Source organism: Canis aureus, chromosome 23 (genome assembly GCF_053574225.1).
Source record: "Canis aureus isolate CA01 chromosome 23, VMU_Caureus_v.1.0, whole genome shotgun sequence".
Lineage (NCBI taxonomy): Eukaryota > Metazoa > Chordata > Mammalia > Carnivora > Canidae > Canis > Canis aureus.
Window position 1 is genome coordinate 6,921,461 of NC_135633.1, and position 27,934 is coordinate 6,949,394.

General features: G+C 35.0%; 1 protein-coding gene across 5 annotated transcripts in view; it reads right to left on the bottom strand.

Moving 5' to 3' along the window:
• The window catches only part of ANO5 (anoctamin 5), a 94,885-nt gene that overhangs the window by 58,600 nt on the left and 8,351 nt on the right, over positions 1–27,934 (bottom strand). For 2 of the 5 annotated variants that reach the window (XR_013361889.1, XM_077866199.1), the window contains exons 2-5: positions 26,204–26,250; positions 14,626–14,676; positions 4,781–4,822; positions 1,753–1,866 (exon numbers count right to left, since the gene is read on the bottom strand). Coding sequence is in view for 4 of the 5 variants with exons in the window: in XM_077866199.1 (XP_077722325.1) it covers positions 1,753–1,866; positions 4,781–4,822; positions 14,626–14,676; positions 26,204–26,250 (254 nt within the window). In the remaining variant the exon portion in view is untranslated. The remainder of the gene's footprint in view (positions 1–1,752; positions 1,867–4,780; positions 4,823–14,625; positions 14,677–26,203; positions 26,251–27,934) is intronic. The other 3 variants (XM_077866200.1, XM_077866203.1, XM_077866201.1) reach the window with 3 other exon arrangements.

Below are 27,934 nucleotides of genomic sequence, written 5' to 3' on the forward strand. Positions count from 1 at the left end.
CCAGACAGCCTGGAGGACCCAGCTGAGGTCCAAGGGCACAAACACGAGGTAAAAATTTGTAAGTGAACTGCACGTCCTTCTTTCTGCCTGGTTCTGGCACACAGTGGGTGGAAAGGTGGGTTCGACTACAGTTGCTGTTTTGCCATGGAAGGACAACTGAGAGAGGGGCAGGGATTTGAAGGCATAGGCAATAGAGTGATTATATTTGTTGACCATGAGATTTAAGCTGGATCAGCACAAGAAAACAGGGGATAAGGACCAGAAGTGAAAAGGGGGTTAAAGTAATTAGATCTTATCTGGTCCTGCTCGAAGGAAGGGTATTAGTCAGATATGTTTGAGAGGTTGGTCAAATAGCTGGATGCCTGGATGAGATGAGAAAGATTTGTACTTATCAGTAATGACAAGTTCTAGAGGAGTGAATGGAAGAAAGATAAATGGAAACGGGTGTTCCAAGAAAGAGGATAGGATGCTAAAACAGTCATCTATGTAAACATTGTGATAATCAGTAACTTATGAAGGAGTATTGGTGGAGAGAATGAGAGTGAACCAGGAGTTCAAACTGTTGAGAAATAAAAGGGAAGACCCAGGGACAGATTAACAACAGCAGCGAAGCAGGGCAATGATTAATCTGATCAGAGTTAAGCTTGGGAATTTTAGGGATGACGTAGGAAGAACTGACTGTGATCAACAATTAAATACAAGGAGAACAGGAATTTATCCATCTCCAGAAAAAGGTCCCAGTGTGAAAACCAACCACCACTTGAGAGGACTCTTGGACAAGACAATGAGCCTCAATCAAGAGCCCAGTTCCAGGGGGACATTCAGAGAAAAGGGAAATGATAACTGTGGGTGGATTTCAGGTGCTTGATGGAAGGGCTTCGAGGGAAGAAAGGGACAGGGTCTTATGGGATAATATCGATTTTTTTTAAATTTTTATTTTCTATGATATTATTTCCCACATAAGTATGTTAGTAAATGTGTGTGTGTGTGCTTGTACATATGGGTTCATTTATTAATTCATATTTCAAATATCCAATATTTATTGAGCATCCACTATACTGCCACCATTGTTTTAGGCATTTGGGTATACAACACTGAACAAGACCAGTCCTTGGTCTCATGAACTTGTTATTTTATGGTGTTGGACCCAGTAAACGGATTAGACAACAAATACATAAGCTTGGAAAGTATGACTGTTATAATGAGAAGAAAACAGGATAAGGAATAGAGCATAATGTGAAGGCTATTTTGGATAGTGTGGATTAGTCCTACATTTTCAAAATGAAACTGCCTGCAAAAAAAAAAAAGAAATATTATATTCAGTCATATACCTCAAATTCTGGAGGTCACATTTAATATTGTGGAGCTACATAAAAAACTATACCAGTCACTTGGAAGAAGATAAAGAAAGTAGTGCTTGAGGAGGGCACTTGACGGGATGAGCACTGGGTGTTATACTGTATGTTGGCAAATTGAACTCCAATAAAAGAATATACAAAAATAATTAAATTAAATTTAAAAAAAAAAGAAGGTAGTGCTCAAAATGTCCAAAGAAACAAACTGACTTTACATATCTAATCCAATCTTAGGTCTTCTCACCCACACTCAGCTTTCAGTAACATTTCAGAAGCCTCTCTGACTTTTACAATTTAATTCAATTCGATGGGAACAACCCATGGGAACAACCTTGTTGAGCTACAGAAAGTGGTTCTTTTAATGATTCCTATTTCTCTCTTCTCCGTAAGTACTTACTGCCTTAAAGTCCGCTTCTTTCTTCATGTCATCAACATATGAAAGCACAAAATCGATTTGCCTAATCCCATCTCGAAAGAAGATAGAATCTTTGCTTTGTTCATCTTTTTTAAACTGCAGGAGACATGAATGACACAACTTTTACAGTTTTATTTTCAAATGGCAAAAACACAAGAAGAATTAGCTAAAATTTGGTCTAATTTTCTTTCAGTCCTGAAATGACAGGTGAAGACAAATCACTACAGTTTTCATCACAGGTTTTGTTTGTTTTAGAAAATTATATTTTATAAAGGAGATAGATATACATATATAAACAAGAAAGACTCAAGATAAAGCTAAGCATTTAACTACATGCATACACAACAAAAATGCTGCAATTATACCAAAACAGAAAATGAACTTATGTATACATTGATCCCAAAATGCATATTCAGAGAGAGGCTTGTTATCTTCATTAATATACCAAGTAAGTCCAATAGATAATTCATTTTCACATACTACTTTGAGGATGTAATTAATCAGAGACCAATTAATGAATCTCACTCCAAGAAAATCAACTTATGACTCATGCTTATACTCTTATTTTCATACAATTGCCAATTTCTAATTCAACTTTTGAAGGGTTAAAATAAAATCAGGGTGCAGTTAAAAATCAGAAAGCAGTAGCTTGCCAGCTGAGTTTACTACAAGTCACCACTCATGCAGATCTCCTTTCAACCCCAGTCCCTAAGTGAGACACCTTTGTTTAAAAATCTGTCATCAATTTTCTCAATAGAAGAGTAAAACTGACAAATTCAACTTTCCCATTAAGCTCCTGCTAGAGATCTTCAGAAGAAATTTCATGTTCGACTAATTTGACCTTCCTCAGAGCTTATTTTTAGTATATAATACATAATATTTGGAATATCCTGCATATAATACTTAAAGTGATGCAAGCAGATCATGCATGTGGATGTCAATGATCTCTCTAACCCTGTGATGCAGTTAAAACTTAACACAGGCGGGATCCCTGGGTGGCGCAGCGGTATAGCGCCTGCCTTTGGCCCAGGGCGCGATCCTGGAGACCCAGGATCGAATCCCACGTCGGGCTCCCGGTGCATGGAGCCTGCTTCTCCCTCTGCCTGTGTCTCTGCCTCTCTCTCTCTCTCTCTCTCTGTGACTATCATAAATAAAAAAAAAAAAAAAAAAAAACTTAACACAGGCAATTTCCCAACTGTTTCAGCTAACCCATGAATGGAGAACTGGATGTTTTTAATTTTCATATTTATGAAAATGTCATATTTAATTGTCCTATTTATGTCAGTTTATGAGTTTCTGTTATGGTACTCTATGCTGTTTTTCATCCAAGTCAAGCCTGGGAGACCTCCCCTAAAAAAGGCCTGGTTACAGGTTAGTCACATGTAATAAGACAAAAATCTCATGTTTGACCTGGTCTACGAACAAAGTAACTATATTTTATTTAAGTGAAGGCAGAGCCATTGTGTCTTGGGAAGGACTAGTTCTTGATGTACAGGAGGAAATGAATGGGAAAATAAAGACGAAAGACACATCCAGGGAAGCTAGAGTGTCAGCATCAAAATACAGTCATTCAATTGTTATGTCTGAGTTCCCTGCACCCTAACAAAAGATGCATAATTATCTCCCTTTTCCTAAAGGAAGAAAGTAAGAGAATCTGAGAAAACAAACTGTTAACATATTACTGTTACCTCTTGATTTATAGAAGTCACTGCAGAAATGAAAAGGAAACAAAGCAAAAAAAAAATCATTTGAGCTCTTGTAAATCATCATAATATTAGCATATTTTATGAAGTCTACCAAAACTCATGGAAGCCAACTAGGGCAGGAGAAAAAAAAGAATTAATTGGACTAAATATAATCAAAGCAAAAAAATTAGAGGAGAAAACCCAATAATCCTTATGCTTTTAGTTTGTAACAGGCAAAATATGCAGGGTAGAGATTATTTTTAAAACAATATATATTTACAACTGTTTTTATTGTTTGAACAGGTAAGTCTAGGTCCAAAGAGAAATTCTGATGACAAAAGATGTGCATATAGAATCCAACACAAATCACACTTAGAGTATTTTACTATTAGGTAGGGAATAAACAAAGTAACCAGAAGAATAGTGTCTCCAATTTTTCTGAGTATTCAGTAAAATGGGTATATATACTTCCCTCCTGAAAGCCAAATGCTACCTGGGAAAACTCAAACTTCTATGATAATGCTGTACACTAATATTAACAGTAAAATGTTTAAAATATGGAGAAATCACTGGTAACCTTGTAGAGCACTATGAGGTTCACATCTTAGTGCTGTTAAGCAAAAACTGGCTGAAGCAAACAAGGTGAGGAAAACCTGATAATTTTGTTAAGTATAACTGAAGGCTATTAAAAAACATCATTCTTCTGTTTTGCTCAAGACACGACATTAAGATAATATCTTGCAAAGTGTATATGTGTTTGTGCTTATATTTGATTTGTTCTTAGAAATGCCAATTTATAATGAGACAAACATCTGGGTACCTTTTCTTTGAATGAGACAGTTATTCTAAGGTTCATAGTCCAGGATTCCCATTGGGAGTTGATAAACTTCTAAAACTCTAGGTAAATTGTGTGTATTTGTGTATATGTATGTAATATGTGTGTGGGTATATATATTTATATATATATGCGCATATACCAAATATAAACATATATACTACATGTAGCCAATATATATAACATTATGGTATATATTAGTACACATAGTGTATATAAATATGTATACACACCAGATATATATATATTATGTGTAATATATAAATTTTATGTATATGAATAGACACACATATACATTTTTTAGAAACAGGGTCCACTTTAATCAGATCCAGAAACAATTAAGAATCACCATTCTAAAATCTCAGTTGCCTGGGGACTGGGAATCAGTGACAGTCTCTCCAGATCATCAGTGTATGTTGGAATACAAGTGACTAGGGCTATCACTACAGCCATTCAAAGCATAAGCAGCATCATTCAGCACTTGTTTTACCATAAGACGTCGTCTCAGGAACAAATTGAATCGCTTTGCAGACTGTGAAACAATCAACAGAAAGTTAGCAAATCCTCCTGACATGAAAGATTCCAAAAAAAAAAAAACAGGTTCGTAAATATACAACCCTTCAGTATGATCACTCAGGTGAGTGTGAGTATGTGTGCGTGTGGTGTGTGTGTGGGGGCATCTAAATTTGGAGGGTAGGAGAAGCTAGCAAGAGAGAAAGAAGAACAAATGTAGGAAGAAAACAATAAAGAATAAAAGAAAGGGGAAACAAAGAGATTTCAAAGTAAATTTCCCTAAGTTCTTTATATGGTAACTTTACATAATATGTATTTGTGGAACTGAGTTAAAGAAGAAAGGAGAGAGAAAAAAATAATGAAGGAAAGCATGAGAAGAATAGAAATGTAAAGTAAAATATGTATCCAAGTAAGTATTCCCATACATAGCAGGCAAAGAAACTAAAATTGCTACAATTATACCGTATGGTACGGAAAGTTCACCTAATAGCATAAAATATTTCATAGCCTCCCAAAATACCAGGGGAAAGAAAGGAAAAGCCATTCGGTTATTTAAAGCTGAATTGTCTTCAATCTTCAGTCACTATGACCATTATTTTTAAAACATCAAGGCAATTACCTAAACACATCTGGGAAAATCAACAATGTTTGAAAGAAAACCAAACAATGGCACAAAAAGACAAGCACTCTGTGTATTTTATAATATAATGAAATGATAAGGATTCTAATAAAATTGTCAATAAAAAGTTTTAGTTCTTGTCATGAAAAGTTTTGCTGAAACTGTTGTCTTCTTAAAATAAGCTAGAGACGCAAGCAGTGGTGGCTACTGGAGTGAAAAATCCCTGCTCTATAAACCGAGGCTCTACTATGCATCAATGAGTTGATACTGCCATTGCTTAAGAACACAACAGACACAAGACAGAGGACAGTCATTGCACAGGGCGTATTATAAAATGTATTGTTCTGCTGGGCTAACATTTTTTCATCTTAGCGCTTTGGTTTTCTTGGGATATTTCATGAGATTCCAAGTTACTGTTAGCTTTTTCCTAAACTCATTACAGAATCATTAAGGGAAAGGATAGAGTTGTGCACTAAGGGGTCATGAAGGACCACATTGTGCCTTTCATGGGCTCTGTCTGGCCTATTTGCTTAATGTGGGCTCCTTCCACCATTATTTTTTTTTCAATCTAAAAAGAAATAAATGAATGTATGTGTATACACACACACATATACACACTATTATATTTATGGGGGGGGGGTTGTTTCTTTAATTCTGATTTTAAAAGCAATTAAAATATTTCCATGGGCTCCAAAAAGTGTCGTGGGCTCTCATAAGCATGGTGCCTACTGTGCCTAAAGAATAAGTGGGCCCATGGGGCGCCTGGGTGGCTCAGTCAGTTAAGTGTCTGCCCTCAGCTCAGGTCATGATCATGATCGGAGCCCTATGTTGGGCTCCCTGCTCAGCAGGGGAGCCTGCTTCTCCCTCTCCCTCCCCCAGCTTGTGCTGTTTCTCTGTCTTGCTCTCTCAAGTAAATAACTTTTTTTTAAAAATTTTTAAAAAGTTACCTAGATGATTGCTAAAAGCCTCCTGCAATAAAAACATCTACTATCAAGTAGGTTTGCAGCTTTCTCAATATGATCTTCACAATATAAAAACCAATGAGATCAATACCAGTAGTTGGTCCTGAAACATATTGACTCGATAGTTAATATTTTTTTAAGAATTTATTTATTTGACACAGAGAGAGAGAGCACAAAGAAGGGGAGCAGCAGGCAGAAGGAGAGGGAGAAGCAGGCTCCCCCTTGAGCAGGGAGCTCAAAGCAGGGCTGGATCCCAGGACCCCGGGACTATGACCCGAGCAGAAGTCAGATGCTTAACCAACTGGGTCATCCAGGCACCCCAGTTAATTTTTTTTTAAATTTTTTCCCAGTTAATATTTTTTAAACTCAATTTTAAATATATTAAAAGATCTCCACCAAAGGATCTGTTTATAAAAAGATAAAATTACATTCTAGGGACAAAAATTATAGAATTAATAACCTTATTATGTATTTCCATCATGTGCTAAATTATGCTTGCTTTTTAAAAAAATGATTAACAGTGAAACTATTTATTTCTGGTTTTCTGGAAGCACTGAATTTTTTAATATGGTAAATCATCATATTTAATGTACACATCTTTCTTGCCTTTTTCATAATAGTACCAAAATATTAAAATAAATTTTCATTTATCAAAAACTTTTCATAAAATGTTTTCTCTATGTAACTTCAATTCATTAAATTTAACCAAATTTATTTGTAAGAAGACACTTCAGAGTCCTATCTCTAGGAACAGAGTTGATAATCTGTATTATTGGTATCACATAGTAGGAGTTGTCAACAGCATCTCTGTCTCATTATATATTAGTTTTTATCACTCATCTACATTCCTCTTTCTTTATGTATTTCTTTTTTTCTCACACCTTTCCTTGGCCATTTTTTAATGCTTTCGATGGGCCAGCTACCGAGCCATATAGGCACTACCTAGTGTGGTGTGGCAGGCATCACTTCAGAGATTGCTGACTCCAGGTCCTGGCTCAGCTACCTGATCACTGGTAAGAGATCAGCAAGGAGTGAAAGTCCAATATCACAGACAATTCTGGAATGTATACTGTAAATGAATGAAAATCAATATAATTCATGGAGCTGTAATACAATAAGCCATCCGATGCTCTGAATTTCTAAACAAGAAAAAGTCCATTCGCTCTTGAGATTTCAATTTCACATTTAAAACTACATTAATCCTTGATGTTAAGGCTACAAGATACTCAACCTACAAACTATAAAACCCACTTACTGAGTGGATCCTACACAACAACTAAATTTAAACAAAAACCATAGTACTGGCATATCTTAATTTCTTTGTGCCAAACACAAAGTATACTCTGTTACACTAATCAGATAAATCCTATGAATTATTAGCAAATGGTAATAAGGACATATAACCCCCCATACAGAACTTAGGTTGAATTTACTGGAGAAGATCCTTCTAATGGAATTTTAAGGATTGATTTCTTAGGAATTCACTGTGAAATGGGATTTTATTTTATGAATCTCTAATACCCTTATGCTTAAGACTTTTCCTAACTATGTGTGTATATCGGTTGCTTCACATGAAACTTCTGAAGTTAAATTAACAAAATATATTATTTTATCAACAGGAGTATACTTGACAACTTTGGCTTATACACTATTGGCCATAAATATGCAGAGTTCAATTTTAAATACACGACTGACACATTTCCAAAAGGCCCCAGACAGGCACTGCAATTCATTGCTGATGTAGACCAATACGCAGAAATACGGTTTCTCCCTCATTTCCAAAAATTCAAATAATATATTAAAATTATTCATTATTGTTTTTTGTAATAACATATTTACTTATAATTTTTACTTTTTTAACTAGTGTATATGTATATTTCATATATATATATGAAATGCAATAACATAAAATGTTTGCTCTAGTATTTCTTTTCTGGCCAACATTATTACTTATTTCATAATTAAGTCTGAAATATATTTTGTCATGCATGTTTTAAAAAATTAACTATTCCAGGTATCAAATATAGTGTTTATAGTACTCTAAGCAAAGAATAGAGTGGATCAGAATTTTTATAACAATGAATATTCTAGTGAGGCTTCTGAATATGCTATATTAAATACTTTAACAACTATACGTGAAAAAAAAAAAAAACAGTAAATATTTCCCAATACTACTATCATCTTTTTATGTTAACTGAGACCACATAAAAGGATGCTTACATGTTGAATAAGCCTAAAATCAAAAGATTAAAAGAATGTAGCAGAGAGTCTTTTATATGTTTCCATTTCATACAGGTAAACCTCACTTTTCTCAAGGCCAGTCTGACTTCCTTTGTGAAGACCCTCACATAGGGAGAGCTCTGTGTCTTCTGACATTCTACTTCCTTCGTGTCTATACTACTCATGCAGCACAATATGGTGCTTTAGGATATCTCATATGCTTTAATCTTTGCATGTTTGCACTAATAGAGATCTAAAGGAAAAGTCAAGGGAAAATTCCAGGAACAAAGAGCAAAAAGATAAAATCTAAAATGAGAAACAATGTGAGGCAATCCTGGCAAACCCTGTAGTTTAGTATTTGCCAACAATAATTTCCAAAAGAGAGCATATGTAAAATACAGGAAGGAAATAATCATTATACTGAAGAAAGATTTTTCCTTAGCTGAAAACGAATGCACAAATCTTAGGACAGAAATTACCCTTCATGTGCCATGAAAGATCAGTGAAAGAAGATCACGTTTAGAAGAATGTCCAAGCTCTGAGGCTTTGAGAAATATTTCAACATTGAGAAATATTTCAGACATGCACACCTAAACAAAAACAAACTGAAAACAACTGATTACCTACAATGGAATGAGGATCAAAATGGCACCAGGTTTCTCATGAACAACACCAGATTCACTAAGACAGGAGCTGTACCTTTAAAGGTTTCCAGGAAAAGTTATTTTGAACCTACCGAGACAAACTATACTGTGCACTATATTCCTTTTACTTTTCCTTCTCGGCTATTTTTGAAATGACTCTATTTTTAACCTCTACTAGCTGGTTATTTATTCCCTTATGTATATTATTACCCCAAAATAATAAATACACCTCTAAGTTATTGGGATCAGATATGAGGTCATAAGTTTACTACTTTCTGGACAATGCAAATACCTTTGAACACCCTAAGTCCTACTCTGCTTATTATTCCACCATGTATTTCTCATTTCTGTATATCTTTTAAACCCAAGATAATAATTATTTATGCATATATATTAAAATGTCTAATTGAAAGTTGAAAAAAATAAGATCAACAAAATATAAACTATTTCTGAACATATTTACCAATAGATGTGCAAGACATATACTGAAAATGAAATTGTTGTTGAGATGGATTAAAGATCAAAAAAAGAGATATACTTCATATTCATGTATCAAAAGATCAGTATTGTTAAGATACAGTTTCTTCTCTAATTTTTCTAAAATTCTATGCAACACCAATCAAAATAACCAGTAAGATTTATTATTTTTTAAGATGATTCTAAAATGTATACAGAAATGCAAGAGACGTCTGGGTGGCTCAGCGGTTGAGTGTCTGCCTTTGGCTCAGGGTGTGCCTGGAGTCCCAAGATAGAGTTCCGCATTGGGCTCTCCACATGGAGCCTGCTTCTCCCTCTGCCTGTGTCTCTGCCTCTCTCAGGAATAAATAAATAAAATCTTTAAAAAAATGCAAAGAATCTAAAATAAGCCAAACGATTTTGATAAGGGAAAACAAAGTAGGAGTAACCACTACTTTGCCTGATGTTAATACTTACTCCAAAGCAGAAGTAATCAAAACAGTACCATCCTGGCATAAGAACAGACAGATGATGTGGGACAGAACAGAGAGTTTAGAAGTAAACTCACATATATACAGTCAAATGGTTTCCCACTGAAGTCGCAGTGTAATTTCTGAGAAAAGGACTGTCATTTGAACAGACAGTGCTGTATTTATATTAAAAATAAATTTCAATCCTCATCACAAGTCACCTACAAAAGTTAATTCCAAATAGATCTCAGGCTAAAAGTAAAAGTTAAAACCATAAAACTGAAGACAATCTGAGAAAAATCTCTTACTTTGGTGTACACAAAAATCTCTTAGATAGAACACAGGAAGCATGGATCATAAAAGAAAAAGATGAGAAATTAATATCCAAACCCTTCAAAATGTGTTAAAAGATCTGAAGGAAAGTCTCAGACTGGGAGAAAATATTTGCAATGAAAACACCTGACAAAGGTCTTGTGTTCAGAATACATAAACACTCTTAGACATCAACAGGAAGTTAATCAACTCGATTTTTAAAATTATACAAAAGATCTGAAAGGACAGTTCACAGAAGAAGATATGTGAATGGTCAATAAGCCCATGAAAAGGTGTGTAATACCATTATTTATCTGGGAAATGAGAACTGAAATCATAGGATACCACTATCTTCCATTAGATTATTAAACTAAAAAGCTGACAATATCAAGTGTTGGTGAGGGTACAGACCAACTACAACTCTCATACATTACTTATAGGAAAGAAAAATTAGTAACCACTTTTAAAAATAGTTCAGCAATTTCATATAAATGTACACATACTCTTTCATATGACCCAGAAATTTTACTCCTAGGAAATTAATCAAGATCAATTAAAATACATGTCTATAAAAACTATTTGTCTCACTTGAATGTTCCTAACAGTTTCATTTATAATGGTTCCCAAACTGAAAAGAGTATGAATATCTATCAACAGGTGAATGGATAAACAAAATTTGGCATATCCATTCAATGAAATACTATTTAGCAATAAAACTAAATAAATTGATAAAAAACTAAAGATATGTTCAACAAGATTTAATTTACCAATATCATTTGAAATTCCGATGTAGCTCAGCAACATTATGCTGAACAAAAGAAGCCAGACACAAAATAGTATATAGAATTTGATACCATTCACATAGCACTTTAGAAACAAAAAATCAAATCATTGGTTGCCTTAGAGCAGCAAAAGGACATTTTCTGAGATAAAAGAAATCTGTATCTTGATTGTTATGGTTTGTTAAAAACTCATGAAACTGTACACTTAAAATAGTGCATCTCACTATATATAATGTATAAACCATAAAAATGATAACTCTTAAAAAAAGTTTTTGGTTTAAACAACTAGAAATTTGGACTGTGTGTAGCTGGAATATGAAATATTATATATATATATTAAACATTATTCAGCCATAAAAAAGAATGAAATTGTATGACTTGCAATGACATGGATGGAGCTACAGAGTATAATGCTAAGCAAAAAATGTCAGAGAAAGACAAATATATATGATCTCACTCATATATGGAATTTAGTAAACGAAACAAACAACCAAAGATGGAAAATAGAAAGAAAAACAAACCAAGAATCAGACTCTTCACTCTAGAAACAAGCTGATAATTACCAGAGGGGAGGAGGTGTGGGGATGGGTGAACAAGGTGATTGGGATTAAGGAGTGTGCTTGTCATGATGAGCACTGGGTATGTATGGAATTGCTGACTTGCTGTATTGTACTCCATGTAACACTGAATGCTAACTATACTGTAAATAAAATAAAAACTTAAAAACAAATAAATTAATGCAATGTACTATCCTAGACAGGATCCTGAAATAGAAAAAGGACATTAGGGAAAAACCAAGGAAATCTAAGTATGGGCTTCAGTTAATAATAACGTATCAATGGTTATAACCATTATAACCATTAATAACGTATTAATGGTTCATTAATTGTACCATGCTAATTAATGCAAGATGCTAATAACAGGTGAATATGGATATGGGGTGTAAGTAATTTTATGTACTATATTCATAATAAATCTGTAAATCTAAAACTATACTAAAATAGATTATTTCAAAAAAGCTTACTGTTTAATTTTCACAACTTACTGTTTAACAATATTTGTCTTTAACTATATTGACATAAAAAATGAAATATCATAAATCATTTTTAAAATCTTTTGGAATCTGGAATTTTAGTTACTAACATATGACATAATGGGGAAATTATTTACAACTCCTATCACAGGCAGGGGGATAACAATAAAACTATAAACAGCTCCGAAAATAATCAAGAGAAAATAGAAAAACCTAACAGCTTGACAGGAAAATAGAATAAATGAACAGAGTTATCCAGAAAAATAAATTAAAATGACCAACAACATAAGGAAAGATGAATATCCCCCTCGAAATAAGAGAAATGCAAATTTAAACCACACTAAGATACACAACTAACTAATGGAGCTCCCAATGGCCACTAGCTATCGCATTACCAGAGAGACAAAAATCTACTCGTGACAACATGCTATTGATGAGGCTGTGGGCAAATAGGCATTCTCAGGAACTTGTAGGAAATGCAAAGCAGGAGCACCTGGGTGGCTCAGTGGTTGAGCGTCTGCCTTTGGCTCAGGTCCTGATCCTGGGGTCCTGGGATCGGGTCCTGCATCAGGCTTCATGGATATGGGGTGTAAGGAATTTTATGTACTATATTCATAATAAATCTGTAAATCTAAAACTATACTAAAATAAAAAGATTGTTTCAAAAAAGCTTACTGTTTAATTTTCACAACTTACTGTTTAACAATATTTGTCTTTAACAATATCCCCTTCTCCGGGGGAGCCTGCTTCTCCCTCTGCCTATGTTTCTGCCTCTCTCTGTGTCTCTCATGAATAAATGAGTCAGATCTTAAAAAAATATATAAAAGAAATGCAAAGCTGAGGGGAATTTTGCAATATGTGGCCAAATTACATATATGCTTATTCTTTTATACAGAAATCTTATTTAGAAAGATAACACTGGCCAAAATATTATAAGACTGTAACAATATTTGGAGAAAAAAAGATTAAAAAACAATCCAAATTGCATCAATAAAGGGATTGAATGAATACACTATGCTAACCCTCCACAAAGTAATATTATGCAACATACAACTGGATAGGATGGAAATCTATATCAATATTGCATGAACTCAGGTTATGTTAAGTGAAAAACAAGGAACAAACAAATACATATGTATGTGTACACACACACACACACACACACCCATATATGGAAAAGTAAAGGACACATTAAAAGGATAAACCAAAAATAAATAAGTAAATAAAAAATAAAAGGATAAACCAAATAAAAATGATTACTACAGAGGATTAAGAGGAAAAATCAGGAAGAAAATTTTCTCTGAAAATGCTTTGTTTCATAATTTCATCCTCAAATAGATTTACCTTCAAGTGGGGTAAATTGCTTGAAGCGGGTACCTTCAAGCAAAACTTCAGGGCTTCTTGCTTGTACCAACCCCTCCAACGACTTAGACAGACACTAACAATGTGTTCTCATGGCCAAATATTTTGTGAATTTCGTAAAGTAAATTATTGTTCTATCATTCTTCTTAAAGAATGGCATCAAAATAGCCTAAGATTTAGGCTCCACTAAACCATATTTGATCAATGGTTTTCAACTTTGGAATCAAGTAAATGTTTCACACAATCCAAAAAAAGAAAAAAGAAAAAGAGAGAGAAAGAACCAAAGAACCAACAAAGCTGCAGTTATTATGATTTGATCAACCCCACATCCTTCATTCTGGAACGTTATAGATTAGCATGCTACCGAAAAGCAAAACATTACCAATTTTAAAACTGTCAGTATAAAAATATAACTCTATTTCCCCATCTTCCCAAACAGCATCTTTTTTTTACCAAGCAATTAGTGAAAATGTTCAAATCCTTTTACCGACCTCTTAACTGATATTCAACTTTGATTTTTAAATAAACTGTACTTCACAATTTTTCTCACGAATGCACTTAACAGGTAAAAGAAATGAAGGGATCAAGTATGAAGAAAGAATACTAAACCAGAATTCAGAAACTCGAGTTCTGGTCCAGGATCTGCTTCTTCAGCAGCTGGATAATTTTGGTCAAGTCATTAAACCTCCCAGACCCTTCATTCTTTTTTTCTCATTTATAAAACAGAGAGATTTAAAATGTAAAGCAGATGGCTATGCTTTATGGGTCATTCTCATTAATTCGTTTGAGGTTACCTTTTCTCCCCATAAGAAATAGATTTTTTTCCAAAGTAATAAATTCCTAAATATTACATACGAGCACCTGAAAAATAACTGACATGGAAAAGAGAGCATCACCCTCTCTGACCATAAAAGACCCCCTTTGCGCCCATGCAGGGAAGTATAGGAATGATGGCTGCTCACCACTGGTTCTTCTCCGATGAGGAAGCTGGTCTCTCTGCTGCTCAGGGGCTGCTGATGGTAACATGGGGGAGACAGGATGCTGTTAGTAACCGTGCAAGTGGGGAGCATATAACTTGCAACAACAAAAAATTCTAGGTTCTCAATATAGAAACACTAAACTTGCAATTGAGAGGACTTACAAAACACCTGAGATTGAAGGCAAAAACTCTGTATATATGTGCATCTGTGCACTTGTGTGCTCCTGCTGCGTGTATGTGTGTATGGAGAGAGAGAAAGAGCTTGAGAGAGAACAAGAATTCCGAAGGTACCTTCATCAAATCACGAAAAAAAAAAATGGGAGATGCAAGAAACGGTTAAGAAACTACTATATTACAAAGAGGTAACAGAGAGTGCCACCCTCTAATGATGCCGAGTCCTGAACAGGACCACAAGGAAAGGGAGAATTAATTGGCTATTGGAGGCCTTCCTTTTCGACATTTGTTTGGAATCCCTAAATAAATATTAATATTCATATTAACTAATGTAATTGGTAAATATTAATTAAAATCATTGAATAACATCATCATTTTATTTAATTTACTAAATAATTAAATTATTAAATCAAGTGAATACCTTAGTAAACATACCACCAGGATTCTTAAGGACCTGCACTTACAACTCAAGGAAAAAAAGCCATGCATGGATATAGATACACACAAAAAACACCTGTAATTAAAGCAATAGCTATGTTGCTCTGGTGTATGGTGGATTTTTAAATCCTCACGTTCCACGACAGATGGCACACCACAGCACATGCTCCTGAAACCACACACTATCACTTCTCTGCAGTCCCCACTGACAGATACCGCAGGGTGCTATGGAGAGGCAGCAGCCAGCCGAAGTGACCGGAAGCTCATGTCTATAGACTAGGAATTCACTTACCTGGTTCTTGGAAAAAAAAAAATCACAAACAGCATCTCATTATGCCCAGGTGATGTTGGGCAGATGAGTTTTGAAAACAGGAGATAAAAAGTACTATCAACATAAAAAAAAAAAACAAACAAAACAAAACCTCAAAGGGCACTTTGGAAACACATCCAAGGCTACAAAAGTTAAGTTGCAAAATGTGCCACACACGCACACACTACAAGGAGCAACAACAACAACAACAACACAAACCTAATAATTTGTCTGTGTTCTTAAGGAGGACAAGGAAGAGAATTTTGAAAACCTATTAATTTTCATATTGCAGTATTCAAAATAAATTCCATGAAAAGATGAAATCGGGGTGCCTGGGTGGCTCAGTCAGTTAGGCAGCTGCCTTTGGTTCAGGTCATGATTGCGGAGTCCTGGGATCAAGCCCCACATTGGGCTCTCTGCTCAGTGGGAGCCTGCTTCTCCCTCTGCCCCTCATCCATTTGTGCGCGCTCTCTCTCGCTCTCTCTCTCTCAAATAAATAGATAAAATCTTAAAAAAAGATGACAGTCATCTATGGTATTAAAGCTATACTGAAACAGTGGGAAGAACTAAGGCAGACTGAGTCTAAGAGTAAATAGTCGCTCAAAATCCTCTTTAACTAATCTGTGTTCTGCCGATGGACCTTGAATGCATTCCGTTAACTCGCCTAAATACATCACATATGAGCTAATGGATATCTCAATCACTCAATTCCAAAACGGCAACCTCAATAAATCGTTTTATTTCTGTATTTCTGCCTTTAAGATAATATGTATATTCATTATGGCTTCACTTTCTGTTGACTCCTCATCACATAATTTTTTTTCAATAATGCTAGATAATGATCAGCTGTTTAACTTACAAGAAGGTACAAAAAAACCCTAAAATGTCCCAAAAGCAACCGGGCTGGTCAATGGACACTCTCTCACTGGAAGAAATACCAACATGCTGCGACTTCCCAATCAAAAGCTGCAGGTGCATCTTCAGTTTGCACAATAAAATTCACAGAGGTCCCTTCATACTTTTTGCTGAGCATTTCATTGCTTCATTTATCACTGACCTCAGTCTCAGGCCAAAGGAGAATCTGTGCTGTTCTCAATTCTAAATTTCCCTCTTCCAGGGCCACGACTTTCCTGTCCCAGGCTGCCTCTTTCCCTGACCCCGACCATTACGGAATGGAGGGAGGTGGTACACAATGGCATGAAATGAATACATAGATGAATGAATGATGCAAACTTCCAGGAGCCAAAGAAACCTGGCAATATTCTGAAGATCTACAAAACCCCATAGAAACTACATAGCAATCCTGAGGATTCCAAGTATAAGAAGCAATTATTTGGAAATTGAAATTTTGGGGGGAAAAAGGATTCTTAAAACAGTATTCTTTTTTTTTAATAAAATAATTTTTTATTGGTGTTCAATTTACCAACATACAGAATAACACCCAGTGCTCATCCCGTCAAGTGTCCTCCTCATTAAAATAGTATTCTTAAAGAAGTAATATTGTAGAGTAATTAAGAGAGCAAGCTCTGAAATCAGCCTGCCTGGGTTCCGAGGCCCAACTCCAGAATTCTACAGATATAACAATAAACTAGTTTAGATAGGCTCATTTTAGAGACTCTCCCAAACCTTTTTCTTCAATTATACATGTAAACTTGAGCAGTTAACCTCTTCATGCCACAGTTTCAGTACAGTGAAGTTAAATATGATAACACATGGGACATTTTCAATAAATGTTGACATTTTAAAGTTATTTTTTGCTTCATTTCTACTAATCGTATCACAGATTTAATATAGTTATCATGCTACAAATTTTTAATTCACATGCATTCTCTGGATCTCCCCCAAAATTCTAATAATGTTCTGCGATGACCTGTATTAATTGTAGATCAGAAGGTAATACCCTAGAATTTAGTCCTTTTAAAGTTTAAGCAATCATAAAAGCAGAGATGATTCAAAAGTAGATAATTTTAAAATACTGAGCCTACAATTTCTATGTATTCTTTTTTGTAAAAGACCCAAATATTCATAGCTATGAATTTGCTCATAGACTAAATCGAATTATTCTACTCACCTTCGCCTCAATCCAAAACTGGAATGAATATTCTCGTAATTAAAGTGTCCTTTTCAAAAGGCTGACTACAATGTAAATTTTGTATCTTTATAGCATTTGAGTCAATAAAAGGAAATCAAGTTAAGCACTGAGGGAAAGTTAAATAAGTTGTATTCACTTACTGTTTTTTTTCTTTTCATGTTGAAATGATTATGGATTTATAGAAATTTGCGAAGATAGCAGAGAAATCCCACCAACTGGGTTGCCCCCAGTGACCAATACCTCACATAACTGTGATACAACCTCGAAACCAGGAAACTGCCATGAGTACAAGGCACGTATTCAGGATTGTGCTGCTGCATCACGTATGTACACTTGAGTAAGAACCAGCACAATTAATACACAGAGCACTTCTAACCAGAGATTTCCCCTTGAGCTACTCCTTTTAAAGTTTTATCTACTTCCCTCCCTCTGAACGTGCATAACCCCTAGCAACCACTAATTTTTCCTCCGTCTCTGTAATATTGTCATCTCAAGAGCTATAAAAATCGAATCATATAGTATATGGCCTTTGAGGGTTGTTGTTGTTGTTTTTCATTTAAGCTCAATGCCCTGGAGATCCATTCAAGCTGTGTGTGTGTATCAAAAGCTCATTTCTTTTTATTGGTGGGTAGTAGTCCATGCTAAGGCATGCGGCTTATTACAGTTTGTTTAACCAGTCACCTACTGGAGCACAATCAGGTGGTTTCTACTCTGGGCTACTACAAATAAAGCCACTGAAAACACTTGTGCAAAGGTTTTTGTGTGCTTATAAGTTGTCATTTCTGTGGGATAAAGGCCCAAGGGTGTGATTACGGAGCCATAGGGTTAAGTGTATGTTTAGTCTTTTAAGACACTGCCCCGCAGTTTCCTAACATGACTGCCCCCATTTTACGTCCCACCAGCAGTGCATGGGAGACCCAGTGTCCCTGCAGCTTCTCCAGGTTTTGGTATTGTCACTATTTTCCATTTTAAATGGTGTGTTCTCATGGGCGTACAGTGAAATCCAACTTTGGTCTTATTTTGCAATTCCTTAATTGCTGGTCATCATGAACATCTTTTATTTGCCAAATGCATGTGTTTGCCATCTTTATCCTATTTAAGGTAATATATCATCGTGTACTTTACTCATTTGGGTTGGCTGCTTTTCAAAAATGGGTTTTGCTGTTTCTTCGTAATACCACACATAGGGGGAAACTTTTGTCAGATATGTGACGTGGACATATTTTCTCCAGATCTGCAGCTTGGTGGTTCCTCTTACCAGGATCTTCCATAGAACAACAGCTCTTAAATTTGAAAAAGTCCAATTTATGAATTGTTTTTCTATGGATGGATCATGCTTTTACATCAGTCTAACACCTCTTTAGCCAGACCTACTTTCCACAGATTTTTCTCCTCTATTTTTTCTTCAAAAAGTTGCATGGTTTTACATTTAAGCCTGTGATCAATGTCGAATTAATTTTTGTATAAAGATGAGGTTTAAGTTAAAGTTCTTAATTAAAAAAATAAATAAAGTTCTTAATTTTGCGTATAGATATCCAAATCCTCCAGCACCACTTGCTGAAAAAGATTATTGTTTCTCCATTGAATTTTTACACATATGTACAAAATCATTTGGGTGTACTCGTGTAGGGACTATTCTTGCCATTTCCAATCTGCTTCATTAATCAACATGCCGCTCTCTGCAAATGCCACAGTGTCTTGCTTGCTTAAACTGCAGCCAAAAAGTCAAGTCTTTGAATTGGGTAGAGTGATTCTTCCCACTTTCTTTTTCTCTCTTCTACTTCCGGTGATTTTCGTATAAATTTTAGAACACTTCTGTCTATTTCTAGAAAAAGTCTTGCTGAGACTTCAATAGGAATTGCATTGACCTATATACCAATTTGGGCTTCCACGTGTTCACTGCTCAGAGAAATGTAATTTCTGTATGAAATTTGCTTCTTAGTTCCAGGGGGGATTTGTTTTGCTTTGTTTTGTTTTTTGGAGGGGTGGGTTGTGGGTGTTTCGTTTTATTTTGTTTTGCTTTGTAAATTTCTTGGGATTTTCTAGTTAGATCACCATGTCATCTGCAAACTGTCAGGTTTATTTTATTTTATTTTATTTTATTATTTTAAGATTTTATTTATTTATTCATGAGATACACATAGAGAGAGGCAGAGACACAGGCAGAGGGCGAAGCAGGCTCCATGCAGGGAGCCCGATGCGGGACTCCATCCCGGGACTCCAGGATCATGCCCTGGGCGGAAGGCAGATGCTTAACCACTGAGCCACCCAGGGGTCCCCAGAGTTTTATTTATTCCTTTCTTATCCATATGCCTTTTAGTTTATTATCTTATTGCAAGAATTTTCAGTATTATGTTTAATAGAAATGAAGACATTCCAGTCATGTTTTTTATTATAGGAGGAAAGTTTTCAGCCTTCCACTACTTAATATTATGTTACTGTTTTACTGTTCTTTTTCAGGTAAGGAAGTGCCTCTAGAGTCCTAGTTTTCTGAAATTAGATAGATAGATAGATGATAGATAAAGATATGTAGATATAGACAGGTAGGAGTATATATATATATACACATATACATACATATATATGTGTGTGTGTATATATATATATATAATGCAGTTTTTTCTGAAAAAAATAGATAAAAATCATCTGATTTTTATTCTTAATCCTTTTAATATAATGAAGTACATCAACTGATTTTTGGATAATGAATAAGCCTTCCATCAATGGAATAAATTTCACTTGGTATAGTATTATATTTTCATATTCTACTTATTAGTATTTTACTAAGGATTTTTCTGTCTATGATCATGAAAAATATTACTCTGTAGTTTTATTTTTTTGTTATTTTTTTTAGTACTATTTTTGTTTGGTTTAGGTTTAGTACCAGGGTTATACAAGCCTCTAAAATGAATTGGGAAGTGTTCGTTCCTCTTCTATTTTCTGGAAGAGATTGGTGTTAATTATCCTTGAAACATGTCATAGAATTCTCTAGTGAAACTATTTGGGCCTAGAGATTTCTTTGAGGCAAGAAGTCTTTAAGTAACTCATTTTATTTCCTTAATAATTATGGGACTATTCCTATTATAAACAATATTGAATGGGTTGTGCTAATTTGTGATCTTTGAGGAATTCAACCATTTTATCAAAACTGTCAAATTTATAGGTGTGGAATTATTCTTAGTATTCCTTTGTTATCATTCTGATATCTACAGAGTCTATAGTGATATATTCCTGATATTATGTGTATCTCTTCTTTCTCCCTTGCTTGCTCGCTCTCTCTCCACCCTTTTTGTAAGTCTAGCTATAGGCTTGTCAATCTTACTATCTTTTCAAAGAAACAGCTTTTTGTTTCAATGATTTTCTCTAACATTTTTCAACTTTCAATTCATTGATTTCTGCTCTTAATTATTTCCATCATTCTGTTTTCTCTGGGTTTATTTTCATATTACTTGAAATGGAAGTTTATTATTGACTTGAGACTTCTCTTTACTAAGATAAACATTTGGTGCTACAAATTTCCCTCTCATCATTGCTTGGCTATAACAAATGTTAATATGCTGTATTTTCACTTTTATATCCAGTTTTTTTTTTTCTTGAGACTTTCTTTGTCCTTTGGATTGTTTAAAAGAATGCTATTTTGGTTCCGCTATTTGGTGAATACGACATTAGCACTGCTGTGTCTTATTGTTGAATGGACCCCTTTTATGATGTTTCACTCTGTCCATGGTAATTTTTTTCCTCCAACATATACTTTATAGGATATTAATGTAGCACCCCTACTTTCTTTTTATTAACAGTTGCATGTATCTTCAGCCATAATGTACATTTTAATCCTCTTATTGTCATGTTTTTTAAGTCATTTTTCAAATTTCTGTCTTACATGTCGTGTAACTTGATTAATGTACATTAGGGATTAATTCTTCATTTTTATTTTTTGTCCTCTATTTGTTCCCTCCATTTTATGTTTCTCTGCCTTTTCATGATATCCTGTGGGTTACTGAAACCTTATTTTATAACTCCTTTTTATTTATCTAAACAGTTTTTTTTTTTTTTTAAGATTTTATTTATTCATGATAGTCACAGAGAGAGAGAGAGAGTCAGAGACACAGGCAGAGGGAGAAGCAGGCTCCATGCACCGGGAGCCCGACGTGGGATTCGATCCCGGGTCTCCAGGATCGCGCCCTGGGCCAAAGGCAGGCGCCAAACCGCTGAGCCACCCAGGGATCCCCTATCTAAACAGTTTTTGAGTGTATCTCTTCACTTAGTTTTTTAAATGGTTGCTTTTTATATTACATCATATCTACATTATTTCTCACAGTCTACAGTCCACATGCTTTCTTTCTCAAGAAGCTTCATCTCCCTTTTTATCCCAAAACTTTATTTATAATTGTCTTAAATATTTCTCTGCATACATTGAGAACCATATCAGACATCATTTAACATTTTTACTTCAACTGGCGAATATAATTTTGAAAACTCAAAGGGAGAAAGTCTATTTTAACCCTTTCTGTTGTTGTTATTGTTTTTCCCTCTTTCCTCATGCTACAAAATTCTTTCTGTTTTCTGTTAGAGAACTTCCTTTGGTCAATCTGATAAGGTAGATGTGCTAGTGAAAAATGTCTTCAGTCTTCCTTTACTTGAAAATGTCTTGTTCATTCCTAAGGATATTTTCACTGGCTATAGAATTCTTTTTTTTTTTTTAATTTTTATTTATTTATGATACTCACACAGAGAGAGAGAGAGAGAGAGGCAGAGACACAGGCAGAGGGAGAAGCAGGCTCCATGCACCGGGAGCCCGATGTGGGATTCGATCCCGGGTCTCCAGGATCGCACCCTGGGCCAAAGGCAGGCGCCAAACCGCTGCGCCACCCAGGGATCCCCTGGCTATAGAATTCTGAATTGGTTCTTCTCTTCACTTCTCTCTTCTGAAAAAAATGCATGTATGGGTTCTTTCAGCCTCCATGGTCTCTGGTGAGAAATCTACTGTTCTTTTAATTACTGTTCCCCTATTGTTAAGGTATTGTTTCTCTCTCACTGCTTTCAAGATTTTCTTTTTCTTAAATCTAGTTTTGAGAATCGGTGTGAATTTCTTTGGGCTTATTCATTTGTGTGGTTCCCTCAGCCTCCTGAATCTGTAAGTTTAGGTCTCTTGAGAAATAGTAATTTCTATTCTATCTCCAAATTCAGTGATTCCTTCTTCCATCCTTTCCACTTTGCTGGTCAGGTTTTGTTTGTTTGTTTGTTGTTGTTGTTGTTGTTGTTTTTGAGGTATTCTATTTTTCAGTTTTAAATTTTCCATTATGTTTTATTTAAAATTTCTATTTTTTCATAGGACTTTCTATTTGCTTATTCAAAGAATGTTCACAAATGCTCACTGAAGCATTTTTGTGGTAGTTGCTTCACAATCCTTGTCTAAACAATTCTAACGTCTGTGTCACCTCAGCATTGGTATCTGTCTTTTCTCAATTGAGTTGATATCCTCCTGGTTCTTCATATTACTTGTGATTTTTCTCTAGAAGTCTGGACTTTAGGATATTAAAGTATTATGTTATGAGTCTAGATTTTATTTAAATTTTCTGTTTTAATAAGTCTCCTCTGATATTACTCTGGTGGGTTAAGTGGGATGATGCCTCACTATCTGAAGCAGGTAGAAGTCCAGGTTCTCCACTCGGCCTCTACAGAAATGAAGGGGTGGAGGGAGGTAGAAGTGTTTCTCATTAATGCTGGCTGGTGTTGGGAGTTCAAACTTTCCATTAGACTTTCACTGATTCCAAGCTGGCTTAGAAAGGGCAAGGGTGCCTCCTCTTGTTCCCCATGGCCCTCACTGTTAGGCAGTGGTATGAGGTGGCTCTACTTCTTGACAATGGTGAAATTCCTGGCTCTCCATCAAGCTACCTGTGATACCTACCCAGCAGAAAAGCATTTGGCATCTTGTCACTACTGATGAGAGTGGAAGTCTAGGCTGTTTACATGGTCTCCACAACATCATCAGAGGATTGTGAGAGAGGGACATGTTAACATCCAGTGGGGATGAAAGTCCTGGCTTCCCATTCAGAATTCTTTGACATAAACTCCAGGAGGTGGGGCATCTTGTTACCACCAGACAGGGGTTAAAGCCTAGTCTTCTCACTTGAGCTCTTCTGGAGAAAATGATGGTAGGATCATGTTGTTGTTGTTTTTGTCTCCCTGTTGTGTTTGGCTACAAAAACAGTCATTGGTTAAAAGTTTTCTGTATTCCTAGGTCACCCTTTCCCTGGTCCATCAGCTAAAGAAAATAGGCTTTTCTTGTTGCTTTATTTGTCAGAGCCAATTAGTATTTCGGCACTGCTGGCCTCTCCTGTACCCAGTCTGTAATAGATAAAGCAAAAAAAACCTAGAGAACTAACTTTAGTGTTGCTCCTTGGGTCCCCAGGTCACTAGACAGTTTTCTCCTCTCTAGCTTTCAGTCTTCTGTTTTATATATAATGTCCAGGGTTTTTAGTAGTACTTAGCAGAAGGAACAGGGAAAATTTCTTCTATTCCATCTTTCTAGAAGTGAAAGCTACAATCACTTTTGAACTGATTAATTCAATAATATATTCATTTAATAATTCCAAATTTTACTAGGCATTCTTCAACTATGTTTCAGAGAGATGCTGTTTTTACTCCAAATACTTTATATGAGAAAAGGTATGCTAGACACAACTCTAGGTTGAATCTAAAGGGGGGTTTGGAAAGAGAGTGCCATTCTCCTGAAGGTGAATCAATTCCCCTTTCACTTGTTGCTTTCCTATAAAACTTATAAAAATATTACTAAAAATTAATACATATAGTATTTCTATAATACTAAGGCTTAAACTTAAATGAACATATTTCTCAGTGTGGCAAGCCAAATGTAAAGCCTTAAAAATCTAAGCAAAATTGTTTAAAATGAAGGCCTATCCAAAGTTGAAGGCAATGAAGCAATATCCATTGCTTTTTAAACGTGCAAAGAGATAAGGAAGAGAACAAATATGACTTGATGACTTGATCAATACAAACAAAATGAAAATGACAATATATTTACCATTATATTGTATCAGTCAATCTCATATGATAACTGTTTCTTCAGTCCACTTCAAACATACAAACTTTAACTTTTAAATTATTTATTATGTAGTTACCTTGATTCACTCATTTAATAAATATGTTCCCTGTGCCACATTATATAGCTTTAGTTGTGGAGACTCTGCTTTATGACAGTGGTTTTCAAACTTCAATAGCAATAAAAATCACTTAGGATATTACTATTAAATCATGACTCCATAGCCTTATTCCCCAACAATACAATTAGCAGTCTAATATTGGGCTCAGGAGTCTGAATTCTTAAGAAATTTTTAATGTAATTGTTATTCAGGTGGGCTACAAACTGCGCTGTAAAAATAACTGAAGTAAATGATTTTCATAGTTCCCTTGGTTGTTATATTCTATTTCTCTCAGCATTTTGGTTACAGGTTTTGTTTTTTTTTTAATATTTTATTTATTTATTCATGAGAGACACACACTGAGAGAGAGAGAGACAGAGAGAGAAAGGCAGAGACACAGGCAGAGGGAGAAGCAGGCTCCATGCACAGAGCCTGATGTGGGACTCGATCCCTGATCTCCAGGATCACACCCTGGGTTGAAGGCAGCGCTAAACTGCTGAGCCACCCGGGCTGCCCCCACTGAGCCACCCGGGCTGCCCATGGTTACAGGTTTTAAAGGAATCTCAGATCTTCTGGGCATCTTAAGTCAACCTTACCTAGCAAGTCTCTATTTGGTAGGTCGTGTTTTCCGGGGTAGGAATTTCAGTCATTCCTAAAAAACTATTTTTAAAGAGCTTTTTTTTTTTATCTGGCTGGAGATCTCTCAACCCATTGAAGGAAATCACCTCTGTGAGTGCTTAGGTGTCAACTAGAGCCTACCAGAAAAATTATTTTATTTGAAAAATCTTTAGAATGCTTACTCTTGTATACAAAAGAATGTATAAAGTTTATATAAATAAAATAAAGCCTTTAGGTAAGAGATTTTTTTTTATTTTTATAACTGTACTTAATCTTATTATTCATTATTTCATTTAATATATGTACTGAATTCGAGTTGGGTCACTTGAACTGTAGGATAGTCATCAATAAGCAGTCATTACATACCAATAACTGTAACATGAAAAGTTGTCACATATCCTACCTGCATCATACTCTAGCAAAGCATTAAGCTCACTACTCTTCTCTTACATAGCAAGACTCAGCATATCTGAGTGTTTCACAGGGAGCCTCTAAACAATTCCAAACTTCTATTTGCTCCCTTGTCACATCTAGAAAAGTCAAATATTAAATCTGTATAAAACCTGGCCTAAAAAAAAAAAAAAAAAAAAAAAAAAAAAACCTGGCCTTTGCTCTCCTTACCAAAAACATAAATAGAGGACAAAATAAAAAGAGGTACAAAATAACTGAAGTACAAAAAGACTTAAGTATTCACACAAGTTACATTTCTAAGTTTGTCTCGATTTTCTGTTCTGACTTATAGGAAGCTAATACACATTCAACTTACCTCATTCATTCCGAAAATATATTCTGTTTCTATATTGGATATTCTCTCTAAATTAAATAAGAAAAAAAAAAGAGTTAGAATGGCCAACTGATCAGAATAGGTTAAAAGTCTGCAAGAGGAGAAAACAGAATTTCTAAAATCAAACAAAAAAGTTCAAAGAAAAAATACTAGAGGTAAGTATCCAAGACCTTCCTGGAGCTAAGTTGTTCAAAAACAGCTTCCAGTAGAAGTCAGCACCGAAAACTGCATATAACCAAGGGGAAAAGCAAATCGTGGTATTTAGGATATAATCTCACTCACTAAGAAAGAAAATTAACTCTGATAAATGCAGTTATTAATCCATAGCCACAAAACAGCAGAGAGGAAAATATCCAACAGGGATGTCCACCGCTACCTTAGTTTTCATTGTGTGAGATATTGAACCAAACTGTATGCAAGGAAAGCACTAACGGACACTACCAGTTCTAAATAGACCAAATTATTTTCCTCATACACAGGTATTGTTGTGATAGTTAGGTGTTGAGTCACTGGGACTGAAACACTTATTCAAACCTGTTTCTGACACTAAAAAAAAAAAAAAATTAAACATAGAAAATTCTTATTCTGTAGTGACTCCAAGTTGGGAAAACACTGAAAAATATTTCTCAACTCAAAAATTTCCCATAGAAAAACATTTATTTGGAGAAAATCACAGTGGGAGTGGAATAAAGGGCCATCCACAGTAAGTGTAATTTTAGGAAGCATTAGTACATATTCTGAAAATACAGAAAAAAATAAACCTACCATTTGTATATTTTCTTTTTCTTTCTTTTCTCTCATTTCTTTTTTCTTTCTTTCTTTTTTTCCTGTTCTTTTCTCCAATTTTTTTTAATTGTGGTAAAATACAAATAACATAGACTTTGCCATCCTAATCATTTTTAGTGCACAGTTCAAAGTATTAAATATATTCATAACATTGAGTAACCGTCACCATCATCTATCTCCAGAACTCTTACATCTTGCAAAACTGAAACACAATACTCATTAACAATATTTCCTCATTCTTCTTTCCGCCAGCCCCAGGCAGCCATCATTCCACTCTGTGTCTCTGATTTTGACTAATCTACGTACCTCATGATAAGTGGAATCATATAGTATTTGTCATTGTGTGAGTGGTTTATTCACCTAGCATAATGTCCTCAAGGTTCATCAATGTTGTAGCATATGTCATTCCTTTCTAAGGCTGCATAATATTCTATTGTGTGTGTATACCAGGTTTTATTTATCCATTCATGTTAGTGGACACTTGGATTATTTCCATATTTTAGCTATTATGAATAATGCTGCTATCAACATGGCTGTAAAACAAAACAAAAACAAAACATGGCTGTAAAAATATCTTTGAGATCCTCCTTTCAATTATTTTGAGCATATACCTAAAAGTGGAGTTGCTGGGAATATAGGCAATTCTATTTTAAATTTTCTGAGGAAACGCCATATTGTTTTCTACAGGAGCTATACATTCTTACCAACAGTGCAGAAAGATTCTGATCACATTCTCACCAAATCTTGTTACTTTTTAGTTTTTTGATCGTAGCCATTTTAATGGGTTTGAAGTGGTAGCTCACTTTAGTTTTGATTTGCATTTCCCTAGTGATTATGTTGTTGAGCATGTTGAGCATCTTTTCATGTTCTTTATTAGCCATTTGTATATCTTTTTAGAGAAATGTGTATCCAAATCCTTTGCCTATT